The sequence below is a fragment of the Oryctolagus cuniculus genome, chromosome 4, assembly GCF_051225735.1.
Source record: "Oryctolagus cuniculus isolate XC-2025 breed Fujian yellow rabbit chromosome 4, ASM5122573v1, whole genome shotgun sequence".
NCBI classification, from domain to species: domain Eukaryota; kingdom Metazoa; phylum Chordata; class Mammalia; order Lagomorpha; family Leporidae; genus Oryctolagus; species Oryctolagus cuniculus.
The window spans coordinates 168417975-168430435 of record NC_142870.1 but is presented as its reverse complement, the minus strand read 5'-3'; the positions used below and the strand labels follow the sequence as shown (position 1 = coordinate 168430435).

The 12461-nt window shown below is 58.6% G+C and overlaps 1 protein-coding gene across 7 annotated transcripts in view; it reads left to right on the top strand.

Annotated features, from left to right (window-relative positions):
* OSBPL10 (oxysterol binding protein like 10) overlaps nucleotides 1-12461 on the top strand; it is a 296379-nt gene that overhangs the window by 263871 nt on the left and 20047 nt on the right. For all 7 annotated transcript variants that reach the window (XM_089331213.1, XM_008266099.5, XM_002716244.6 and 4 more), the window contains one exon: nucleotides 5528-6008. In XM_089331213.1, coding sequence (XP_089187339.1) covers nucleotides 5528-6008 — 481 coding nt within the window. The remainder of the gene's footprint in view (nucleotides 1-5527; nucleotides 6009-12461) is intronic.

Below are 12461 nucleotides of genomic sequence, written 5' to 3'. Positions count from 1 at the left end.
TTGGAACTCCATCTGGCTCTCCCACGTGGGTGGCATCACCTGCTACCTCCCAGGGTGCACACTAGCAGGAAACCGGGGTGGAGAGCAATGCCAGGACTTGATCCCGGCACTCTAGGGTGGAATACGGGCATCCCAAGTGGCACCTTCACTGCTGCAGCCAACGTCTTCCTTTGAAGAGAAGCAACAGGGCAAACCTTGGCTTGCGGTGGTCAGGACACAGGATGGCTCGGAGGGAGAAGCCTGCGTGTAGAGATGCGAGGGACCCCTGCACAGCTTGTGAAGCAGACAAGGGCATCTCCTCTGCTGATGGCTGGCACCTGTCTGTCTTGGTGCAGGCCAAGTTCCCAGGGGCCCGGGTCTGTTCACAGAGAGCTCTGGCTTGGAACCATGCACGCTCATACAAGCAGAAGGGCACCAGAGATGCCGCGATGTGGTGCTGGTGGTGGTGGTGGGGTGCTGGTTGGTTTAGTCTTGGCAGCAGCCACTGTCCCGAAAGCTGAAAGCTTCCACAGAGGCTGGGACCCCCGGGGCTGGTGAGGCTGGAAGGAGAGAGGGAAAGGGAGTGAGTGTGAGTGTGGAGGGAGGCGGGCCAGGTGGGACTTCGGGTGTTGGAGACGCTGTGGGTGTGAAGAGCTGTGGTGGCTTCAGCGAGGGAGCTGTGCCTCTCCAGAGAGTGGGGCCCTGCCCAGGGGCTCCCGAGGCCTTTGTGCGGCAGTAGCCATGGGGTTTGCTGGGTGGGCTCTCTGGCCGTGGTGGGAAGAGTGCAGTGACCTGGAAGCTGGGCCGACTGTCCCATTCTCCTCCCTGGGCTGCCCCCTTCGCCTGCTACTTCGTGCTGCCTTTTTTTCCCAAGATTGATTATTTATTTGAAAGGCAGGGTTAGAGAGTGATGTAGAGTGAGAAAGAGAGAACTCTTCTGTTGGTTCACTCCTCAGGTGGCTACAGCAGCCAGGGCTAGGCCAGGCTATAGCCAGGAACTTCACCCCACTCTCCCAGGTGGGCGGCAGAGTCCCAAGCATTTGGGCCGTCTTCTGCTGCTTTTCCCAGGCCATTAGCCGGGAGCTCGTTTGGAAGTGGAGTGGCTGGGTCATAAACCAGTGCCCATATGGGATGCTGGCAACGCAGTGACAACACCAGCCCTTATGTTTTGTCTTTAAGTTTATTTTATTTATTTGAAGAGCAGAGTGACAGGGAGTGAGAGTGTCCACTCTTCATATACCGCTAACAGCCGGGAACTCCATCCTTGTCTCCCACATGGGTGGCAGGGTCCCAAGCGCTTGAACCACCACCTACGGCTTCTCCGGTGCACCCGTGGGAGGCTGGATCGGAAGTGAAGGTGAGGCGCCATCTGATACGGGATGCAGGCAACCCGGCGGCGGCTTGACCCGCTGTGCCACGACACCAGAGATGCTGCGATGTGGTGGGGGTGGGGCCCCCCCACCCAGCCCTCTTCCCCTGCTTTTTAACAAGTGGCAGCAGACAGGGTGGGCCAGCCGTGTGAATTCTTAGGACCAGTGAACTCCTAGAAGAGGTTTTCAGTAACCACAGGCAGGTGTGTCCTGGGGAATTCATTTCTTTTTTGTTTCTAGGACAGAACACTGAAGCAACTCACCTTGGAAAGAGAAAGGGTTGGCCAGCGCTGTGGTTCACTAGGCTAATCTTCTGCCTGCAGCGCCGGCACTCCGGGTTCTAGTCCCTGTCGGGGCACCGGATTCTGTCCCGGTTGCTCCTCTTCCAGTCCAGCTCTCTGCTGTGGCCCGGGAGTGCAGTGGAGGATGGCCCAAGTGCTTGGGCCCCGCACGTGCATGGGAGACCAGGAGAAAGCACCTGGCTCCTGGCTTCGGATCAGCGCAGTGCGCCGGCCACAGCAGCCGTTGAGAGGTGAACCAACGGCAAAAGGAAGACCTTTCTCTCTCTCTCTCTCTCTCTCTCTCTCACTGTCTACTCTGCCTGTCCAAAAAAAAAAAAAAAAAAAAAAAAGAGAGAAAGGGTTTATTCAGCCCACAGTTAGGGAGGCTCAAGTCCCACATGGGGCAGCTCTGCTGATGTGGCCTCTAAGGAGGGTGGTAGATGGCAGTGCTGGGAGGAGCAGGGAGCAGAGAGGGCGTGGCTGCCCACACTTGGGCGGGCTTGAGCGAACTCCTGCCCAGGGCACACCCTGCTGACGTGAGGGGCTGGTCCCACCTCCCAGGCGTTCCGCTACCCCCACCCTGGGGGACCACACCTTTAGCACGTGGACCTGGGCCGGGGTACGGGTGGCAGCAGTGGGGTAGCAGGCTGTGGCTCGCTCTGGCCTCTGCGTCCCTTACCTGCAGGAGCAAGGTGCGGAGCTGCGCCATCGCAAAGGGGCCCTCAGTCGGCCGCGGTTCCAAGTGCGGTGCTTGCGGTCGGGAGTGTGTCTGGAGGCCTCAGCCCCTGAGTTCAGCTGCGCTGGCTACATGACGGGGGACACGTCTTCCCATAAACGTTGTAGCCGACCCTGCCTCCGTCATTTCCTTCTTGAGTACAGACACCAGCGCTGTTGTCCGGAGGTAGAGTTGTTGGAGAGAAGCTGCTGGTACCCGGTAGTGGCAGGATGGGTGCCAAGGTCAGGATGGGTGCCAAGGTCAGGAAACCGTCTCCACCTGGTTAGGGCCACCAGGCCTGACCACGCTCACCTGGACGACAAAACTGTTCAGCTGCCGGGAGCTGTCTGGGGCTGGTGTAAGGATGCTGACACCTGTGGCTGCTTCTCGGGTCTAACTGACGTGGCCTAGTCCCCGCTCCCTAGCCCGTGTGTCCTGTCTGGGTGGGGCTGGCAGGGGGAGCCCTTGAGTGTTTCTGGGGGTGGGAGAGGCCTGGTGTGGGGACTCTCCCTTGCTCAGCCTTCTCTCTACCACTGGACAGTGAAACGGGGTGGTGGGAGGTAGCGGGAGGGAGGTGGGCATTAGCAGGGGGACCCCGGAGAGAGGAGCAGCTGTCACAACGAAGCCGCTGGAGACAGACCCTGGACGCTGGCCCAGGCCCGTGGGAGGACAAGGGAGCAGCAGAGGGGGCGTGAAGGGCACGTTTCTGGCCAGAGCTGCGGCGCGGTCAGGCTGTGGCTGAGAGTGAGGACCTCCATTGCTTTGTGTCTGGTGCTGCCTCTTCCTGCATGTTCTAAGGGCAGTGCAGGGAGACAGCGAGACAGAGGCGTGTACCGCTGTTCTGCGTAACCTGGGGAGACGGGAAGGGGGGGTCTTTTTGTGGGTTTACCTGGGTCGTGCCACATCTTCAGGTTCACATCTGGCTTCTTTTGGCTCCGCACACATACTGAGACCTACTTTGCACATGTGAGCTAGAGACGTGTTAGAGGGAGCCACTCAGCCTCACGGCTCTGACGGGCTGGGCTGTCTGGTTTCCTCTTTGTGTTTTCTTAATATTTTTACATATTTGCAAGACAGAGGCAGAGAGAGAGGTCTTCCATCCACTTGCTCATTCCCCAAACGGCCGCTACAGCCGGGTCTGGGCCAGGCTGAAGCAGTAGCCGCCGGGAACTCCATCCAGATCTCCCGTGCGGGTGGCAGGGGCCCGAGCACCCAAGCTGATGTCGTGCTGGCCCGTCCGTGTCTTTCTGTGTGGACATCTCTTCTTGCTTCCACTGTCCCCACAGCCTTTGCAAAGCAGGGTGTTTAGAAGGCTGGAGCGGGTGACGCTACAGATCGGTAAACCCGTGTGGCAATCGCCATGTTACCCTTTACTCTGGCAACACGGCCGTCAGGCTGTGTCTAAGGGAAGGGCAGACAGGCCCTTGGGTGTCGGCCACCCCGTGGTGTCTGTCAGCCCGCCCGAGCCTGGTGGGGCTGCTCTGCCCTCACGTGGGGCTTGCCCGGCAGGAGCCCGCAGGTTCAGGTTCCAGCGAGTTGGGGTGCGTGTTGGGGCAGAGCAGGGTGAGCCACCGCGTGGAATCCCGCATCTTGTGTTGGAGCGCTGCTCTGCTTCTGATCCGGCTCCCTGCTAGCACAGACGCTGGGAGGCAGTGGGCGATGGCCCGAGTACTGGGGTTCGTGCCACTTACCTGGGAGACCCAGACGGCGCTCCTGGCTTTGGCCCGGCCTAGCCTTGCCTGTTGTGGCACGTGGTAAATGAACCAGTGGATGCAAAATCTCTCTCCCCAGCTCTCCCCCACCCCGTCTCTCTGGTTTTCAAATCTGTCTTAAAAGGAGTAAGAATTGATGAGTTTGCATTGGGAGGAGCAACGGGAGATGCTGCAGGGTGAAGCCGTGTTTTGCAGCCACGTAGGTGGGGTCACTACCCAGCGACTAAGTTATTTTAAGACCTGCCTAGAGGCCGGCGCCGCGGCTCACTAGGCTAATCCTCCGCCTTGCGGCGCAGGCACACCGGGTTCTAGTCCCGGTCGGGGCGCCGGATTCTGTCCCGGTTGCCCCTCTTCCAGGCCAGCTCTCTGCTATGGCCAGGGAGTGCAGTGGAGGATGGCCCAAGTGCTTGGGCCCTGCACCCCATGGGAGACCAGGAGAAGCACCTGGCTCCTGGCTTCGGATCAGCGCGGTGCGCCGGCCGCGGCGGCCATTGGAGGGTGAACCAACGGCAAAGGAAGACCTTTCTCTCTCTCTCTCTCACTGTCCACTCTGCCTGTCCAAAAAAAAAAAAAAAGACCTATGTAGAGCAGGGGAAGGCGTGTGGTCTGCTTTTCATGAATGATAATAAGGACTTACCTACTTTCCGGGGCCACAATGTGTCGTTTGCTTTCAGCGACCAAGTCATTGGGTCACCAGCATCTAGGGTTGTACAGCCACGAGTGACCACCTGCACCCCTCGGGGCCAACTGGGAGAATCTTGTCCCATCTCAGACCCTGTCTTTGAGGACCCTGCGTATTGTCACTGTGTGGGTTCTTTCTAGGAGGTTCTGTGTGTCAAACAAGTTGGAACTCTTAACATTTTTACATATTTGCAAGACAAAGAGGCCTGCCCCGTGTTGCAGCCTCTGGAGATGGAACCACCATGGGCTTCTTCCCGTGGCAGCTCTGAGGGGGCTCCTGTGCCCAGCCCACCGCGGTCCCCAGGGGGTGTGCACGCCAGCTCCAGACACGCACTCTGGATGGGGGGTCCTCGCCTGCCTGGACCCCCTGCAAGGAACACAGCAAGGCCCAGTGCCTACCGTTGTGGGCATGCCCGGAGCCACTGCCCTGGCTGTGCCTGATGGCAAAGGCCAGGGGAGGAGCCCACCCACGCTGCCGTCTTTGCATCTGGGGGATGTGAGTTGGGGGAGCTGTGCCAGGGGGGTCGTGGAGGCACTGACTGCTGTGTGGCCCGGGTCAACGTGGAAGACAAAAAACCACTCCTGGTAATTTGCTTGTCCACAAAGCCGGGTTGATCTTGCTGCAGCCCCCACTTCCCCCAGATCTGTCACCTGTGCACCGGAGGGAGCTGCTCCCTGGGGTGGGCCGTTGGCAGTGTGCTGGGTGGCAGCTGTGGCCGGCGCCTCCCCTTCCCACTTGTCGGGGTGACCGCGGGGGGGTCCTGCCTGACTCTTGTCCTCTGCCTGCAGGTGGTGCTCCCCACGTTCATCCTGGAGAAGCGGTCCTTGCTGGAGATGTACGCGGACTTCATGGCGCATCCAGACCTGCTGCTGGCCATCACCGCCGGGGCCACGCCGGAGGAGAGAGTGATTTGCTTCGTGGAGTATTATCTCACGGCCTTTCACGAGGGCCGCAAGGGGGCCTTGGCCAAGAAGCCCTACAACCCCATCATCGGCGAGACGTTTCATTGCTCCTGGGAAGTTCCCAAGGACAAGGTCAAGCCGAGGAGGACTGCTGCCCCCTGTCCTGCCGACCCGCCCGGGCGCCCGGGGGCCGATGACTCTTCCCAGAGCTACAAACTCAGGTTTGTGGCTGAGCAGGTGTCCCATCACCCGCCCATCTCCTGCTTCTACTGTGAGTGCAAGGAGAAGAGACTGTGCGTGAACACTCACGTATGGACCAAGAGCAAGTTCATGGGCATGTCCGTGGGCGTCTCCATGATAGGGGAAGGTAAGCCACGTGGTGTCGCTGGGCCTTGGCTCTCAGGCCGGGACGTTTGTACCCCCGATAGACTGGTGATTGTGTTATGCATGGTGATTTCTGTTATTTTTTTTTTTTAAAAAAAGGATTTATTTACTTATTTGAAAAGCAGAGAAACAGAGAGAGAGGTCTTTCATCCACTGGTCCACTCCCCAGATGGCCACAATGGCCAGGACTGCACCTATCCAAAGCCAGGAGCTTCTTCCAATCTCCCACGTGCACGCAGGGGCTCGTTGTAAGACCATAAGGGAGCCACAGGGAGGTGCGGGGGTGGGGAGAGTGTTCTGAGAACGACTGCCCGAGCAGGTGGGAACAGTGGAGAAGGGCGTGGTGCTGAGGGCCTGGGGGTTTGCTTTGGTTCAGAGGTGAGGCCTGGGGGAGGAGGGCTCCCTAGGGTTCTGATCTGAGCAGGTGGGAGGCCGAGTGAGGGGGGTGGGGGCCGAGTCTGGAGGGAGAGTGTAGGAGCGCAGTGCTGGGTGTGTTACGGTTTGGGCATTGAAGCAGAATGAATGAGTAGGCAGCTGGTATCTAAAAATCTTCTTGAAAATATGTATTATAGAAAGCTGTGCATGGAATTCAAATTTTTTTTTGTCTGTCCAAATAAGCTTCTCTTGTAGTTCATTTTTCCATGAACTTTTTCAAACGGCCTTGGAGATACAGGCTGGGGTTGCAGGAGAGGCCCCGGCAGAGGTAAAGCCTGTGACCCAGGCCTTGGGATGGGCGAGATCACCGAGTGAGCGCTGTTCCCCTGCCCTCCCTGCTGTCAGAGGCCCAGGGATGCACAGCCAAAGCACGTGCGACAGGAGAGTGTGCTCCTGGGGGCCTAGAGACAGGGACCAGCTGCTGTGACAGCCACGTGACGTGGAACCAAGCAGCGGGCATTGGCTTTTGGACCACGGAGGTCACTGGTGACCTTGACAGAGGTTGCCATGGAGCCCTGCTAGTGAAAATCCCATTGGGCCGGTGCCGCTGCTCACTAGGCTAATCCTCCTCCTTGCAGCACCGGCACACCGGGTTCTAGTCCCGGTTGGGGCACCGGATTCTGTCCCGGTTGCCCCTCTTCCAGGCCAGCTCTCTGCTGTGGCCCGGGAGTGCAGTGGAGGATGGCCCAAGTGCTTGGGCCCTGCACCCCATGGGAGACCAGGAGAAGCACCTGGCTCTTGCCTTCGGATCAGCGCGGTGTGCCGGCCTCGGCGGCCATTGGAGGGTGAACCAACAGCAAAGGAAGACCTTTCTCTCTGTCTCTCTCTCTCACTGTCCACTCTGCCTGTAAAAAAAAAAAAAAAAAGAAAAGAAAAAGAAAATCCCATTGGAACAAATTCCAGAGGGGCCGGGAAACAGAGCAGATCCAGACAGCTCTTGGTTCTCTGTGTGCAGCTGTGCCGGTCAGTAAAACCACTGGGCTTCCTTCTGTGGCTCCTCTCAGGGCCAGAGGGCGCCCCGGGGTGCTGGAGGTCCTGTGCAAGCAGGATGGTGACCCCACAGCTGCTGCAGGTGCACCTGCTATCAGCGTCACAGGCCCCTGCAGGATGGTGACCACAGCAGAGAGCTGGCCTGGAAGAGGGGCAACCGGGACAGAATCTGGCGCCCCGACCGGAACTAGAACCCAGTGTACTGGCGCCGCAAGGCGGAGGATTAGCCTAGTGAGACGCGGCGCCGGCCCCATAGCCTATTTTCACAACTAAATCATCAAATCTTAGGGCTGGTGTCATGGCGTAGCAGGTTAGGCCACCACGGGAGATGCTGGCATCTTCTATCAGACCACTGATGTGAGCCCTGTGCAGCCGGCAGCCAAGGGGCGCAATAGGGCTCGCACCTTCGTCTCGGGTCAGTCAGTGTCAAGGAGTTCACCAAGAATTCATCTGTTTGTAAAACAGGCCAGGGACCCCCCTGTCGCTAGCGTGCCCCCAGACCACCTAGGTTCAGGCTTGGTCCACAATTCAGAAGAGAGTGGGGTTGTGTGTACAGGGGAGTAGTAATGCACAGGCTTGTCTTGGAGGGAGACAGAGAGCTGCTGTCCGCTGGTTTACTCCCCAGGTGCCTCTGTTGGCCCTTGGCTTGGAGCCAGCGACTCAATCCAGGTCTCCCACGTAGGAAGCAAGAACCCAGTCATTGGAGCCGTCACTGCTACCTCCCAGGGTCTGCATTAGCAGGAAGCTGGGGTCAGGAGCCAGAGCCAGGCTTGGACTCCGGACACTGATGTGAGACACAGGCGTCCTAACCACTGGGCCCAAGACCACCTCTCATGTCTCACTTGTAAGGAGGCTCATTCCCCCCGGGACACTTTGCTGTGAGAATGCAATGGTGCAGCCACTGGCCAGCCGGGAACATGCCAAGGCCAGGCTTGTGTGGCTTTTGCTGCCGCCGAGAGGGGTGAGCGAGGACTGGCAGAGGGGGGTCTCATTCCTTAGGGAGCCCTTACCAATGCTGGCGGTACTGCAGCTCTGAGAGTCTGCCCACCCTGAGCCCCCCAGGGTTTGTAGGCCCAGCAGGGAGGAGAGACACATGTGAGCCATCCAGCTCCTCCCTGCGCTTGAACCCAAGCCTCTCCGCCCAGCCTTACTCATTTCCCAAGTTCACTTCCCAGTGGGTTCAGTTGCTCCACAAAGCTTAGCAAACCTCCGTGGCATCCAGCTACCCCTTGTTTAACAAGAGGAGCCTGAGGGGGCCAGCTGCCCACGGTCACGTGTAGAACCCGCAACGGCACCCCCTGCCCTCGCTACAGCCAGGACAAGGGATGCCGGGCGGGCACTTGATCTTATCCCTCTGAAAAGTGCAATGATTTCATTTTATTTTTTTTTAATTTATTTGGAAGGCAGAGTGACAGAATGAGACATGTACGTGCGTGCACACATACACACACACACACACACACATATCACATCTGCTGGCTCACTCCCCAAATGACCTCAACAGTCAGGTTTGGGGCAGGCTGCAGTCAAGAGCCTGGAACTCCATCTGGGTCTCCCACGAGGGTGACAGTGCCCCAAGCACTTGGCCATCCGATCTGCTACCTTCCCAGGTGCATTAGCAGGGAGTTGGATGGGAAGTGGAGCAGCCAGGGCTCACATCAGTGGTCTGATAGAAGATGCCAGCATCTCCCGTGGTGGCCTAACCTGCTACGCCATGACACCAGCCCTAAGACTTGATGATTTAGTTGTGAAAATAGGCTATGGGGCCGGCGCCGCGTCTCACTAGGCTAATCCTCTGCCTTGCGGCGCTGGCACACTGGGTTCTAGTCCCGGTCGGGGCGCCAGATTCTGTCCCGGTTGCCCCTCTTCCAGGCCAGCTCTCTGCTGTGGCCAGGGAGTGCAGTGGAGGATGGCCCAAGTGCTTGGGCTCTGCACCCCAAGGGAGACCAGGAGAAGCACCTGGCTCCTGCCATCAGATCAGCGCGGTGTGCCGGCCGCAGCGCACTGGCCGCGGCGGCCATTGGAGGGTGAACGAACGGCAAAGGAAGACCTTTCTCTCTGTCTCTCTCTCTCTCACTGTCCACTCTGCCTGTCAAAAAAAAAAAAAAAAAAAAAAAAGAAAAAAGAAAAGAAAGAAAATAGGCTATGGGGGGGACCCCAGATTTTATTAATGTGCACAGACACGGGAGCCAGGCACGAGTCCCAGGCCTCAAGGGAGAGCTGGCTTGCGGAGGCTCCTATGGAGCTAAAGAAACAAACAAGGGCTCAGCACGTGCCAGTGAAGAAGGGAGTGGGAGGCTGTGGGAGCCTGGCAGGTGCACAGCCAGTGAGGGCAGGTGGAGCACCTGCGGGCGACTGTCCATCAGACCCCGGCCTCTCGTTCCCGTGACAAGCTCTTTCCTGGACAGAATGTGGACGCTGGCTGGAGAAGGCCCTGCCCGCATCTGCTGTATGCTGGACGTGATGGCCTTCTCACAAAGCATGGCGTCTCCAAGCCATTGAGGGGTCTGTAGCTGCTCTGACCAGCCATGGGGAAAACGCTGTGGGGGGCCGCTTTTCAGAGCCGCAGTCTGATGTGTGCGTAAGAAGTCAGAATCCGAGAGGCTTCCGGGGGTCGCTCCGCGTCCCTGGGCCAGGACGGGTGAGCGTGGGCGGGGCGAGCAGCAGGTGGCGTGCTGGGTGAGGCAGGCGTCTGAGCTCTGTCTATGGGGCTGAACAGGCAAGCCTGATTCGGGTGAATTTCTGGAGGGGTGGAGGTTGGAGCCCAGGGATCTCCTCACGAGCCACAGGGAGCTGCCCCTGTGCAGCACTGAAGGGGTTAAACCCACGTGGCAGGGCCCAGGCTGTGGCCTCCTGGCTGGCATAACCTGCTAGTGCTTGCTGTCGAATGGTGACAACATGCTAAGGACACGCCCTGCCCCCCACCCCCCGCCCCGGGAGGGTCTTATTGGCAGTAAGAAGTGGGCGGGATCTGTCTATAAGAAGTGGCAGTGACATCGGTCCGAGCTGGGACTGCTCCAGGGCTCTGTGACTTCCTAGGTCTCCGAGGGCCCCACTCACCCCTTGAGATTTGTCCTGGGCAGGGGTCCTTATTTACCAACAAAACTTCGCGTCCAGGGGATGCACCCCCTGTTTGAGTTTGTGCTTGCTCTGAACCCCCAACACGACAAATCCTTGAGAGATGAGAGAAGACACGGGGGCGGCTCTCCCCTCCTGGTGGTCTCCCAGCTCTGTGTGCATGGATGACCCCCTACCCACCTCCTGCAGGTGCTGGGTTCAGCAGGTCTCCCTCCTTCCCCGTAGCAGGGGCGACTCAGACAAGTCTGGTGGATTCCGCATTCACTCACGGTCTGCGGTGTGCAGCTGAGGCCACGGCGTAGAGGGGCCTGCCCCGGGGAGCTCGCGTGCCCGTGGGCGGGTCAGGCAGGAGGCAAGGTGCATGCGTGAGCTCTGCAGAGTGCCCGCCAATCACACGGGAAGGGCGATGCAGAGTGTGGCGGAGACGCGGTGCTGTGGTTTGCAGTGGGGTACACCTCAGTAAGAATGGGGAATTCGCTTTTTAAAAGATTTATTTATTTCCTTGAAATGCAGAGTGATAGAGATCTATCCCTTGGTGCATTCCGCAAATGGCCACAATGGTGGGCTCTGGACCGGGTCCAAGCCAGGAGCCTGGGGCTCCATCCTGGTCTCCCACATGGATGGCAGAAACCCAAGCACTTCAGCCATCTTCCACCGCCTTCCAGGCACATTAGCAGAGAACTGGATCCAAAATAGAGCAACTGGGGCTCAGACCAGTACTCTGATACGGGACGGCTGCTGTGCCACGGTGCCAGCCCCAGAATAGAACCGGGGTTGGGGGGCATCAAGTGAAAGCTTGAAGCCAGCGAGGAGCCAGCCATGTGAATTGTGTCCGAAGGGGTGTCCAGGCAACAAGACCAGCAAGGGCAGAGGCCCTGGGGTGTTCAGAGGATAGTAGGGCAGGGTCGGGGAGACAAGGTCAGGGAGCACGGAGGGGCCGGAGCTTTTACGGAGTGACACAGGCCCTGCTGGACTGAGTAGCACCCCCAGGACAGACTGAAGGTGGGAGAGGGGGGCCGTGACACGGAGACAGAACAGGAATCTTTTCTTCCTCCTCTTTCCACTCTACAGATAAGCACGATGAGTTTAGATCGCGATTGGTTGGAATAACTGCTCAGTGAATGGACTATCTTTTTTTTTTTTAAGTTTTATTTATTTATTTGACAGGTAGAGTTACAATGAGAGGGAGAGACAGAGAGGTCTTCCATCTGCTGGTTCACTCCCCAGGTAGCTGCAATGGCCAGAGCTGCGCCGATCCAAACCCAGGAGCCAGGAGCTTCTTCCGGGTCTCCCACGCGGATGCAGGGACCCAAGCACTTGGGCCATCTTCCACTGCTTTCCCAGGCCACAGCAGGGAGCTGGATTGGAAGTGGAGCAGCCGGGACTAGAACCGGTGCCCATGTGGGACGCTGGTGCTGCAGGCGGAGGATGAACCTACTGCGCCACAGCGCCACCCCTGGACTGTCTTTTGATGAACCAGACTCCACACCTCCCTCTTCCCCCTGCTTCCCTGCTCTGTGGTCCCATCACCCCTCTGGAGTGGCCAGCCCTCCCCCTTTGGCTGTGCCAGCCACAGGCCCTCCCTGCCCCCACCCCATAGCTCAGCAAGCACATGACCTCCTCTCACTGTCCCCGGAACTGTCGTCCTTGACCGTTTCTCTATCTATGAAGAGAGGAGATCTATTTAACTCACAGTTTGAGGAGTTCAAAGTTCGACATTGGGCAGGGGTCCCATTGGTTTGGCCTCCAGTGAGGGCAAGGGTGGGAGCAGATGTTGAGGTGACTGGTTGCATGTCAAATAGGAAGAGACTGGGGTCCCACACTACCTTTCAAGGACATGCCCCCAGTGACCTAAAGACCTCCCACTAGCCCCCCCCCCCTCAAATGTTTCACCGCATCCCAGGAGCACGACCCTGGCACTAAGCCCTTAACA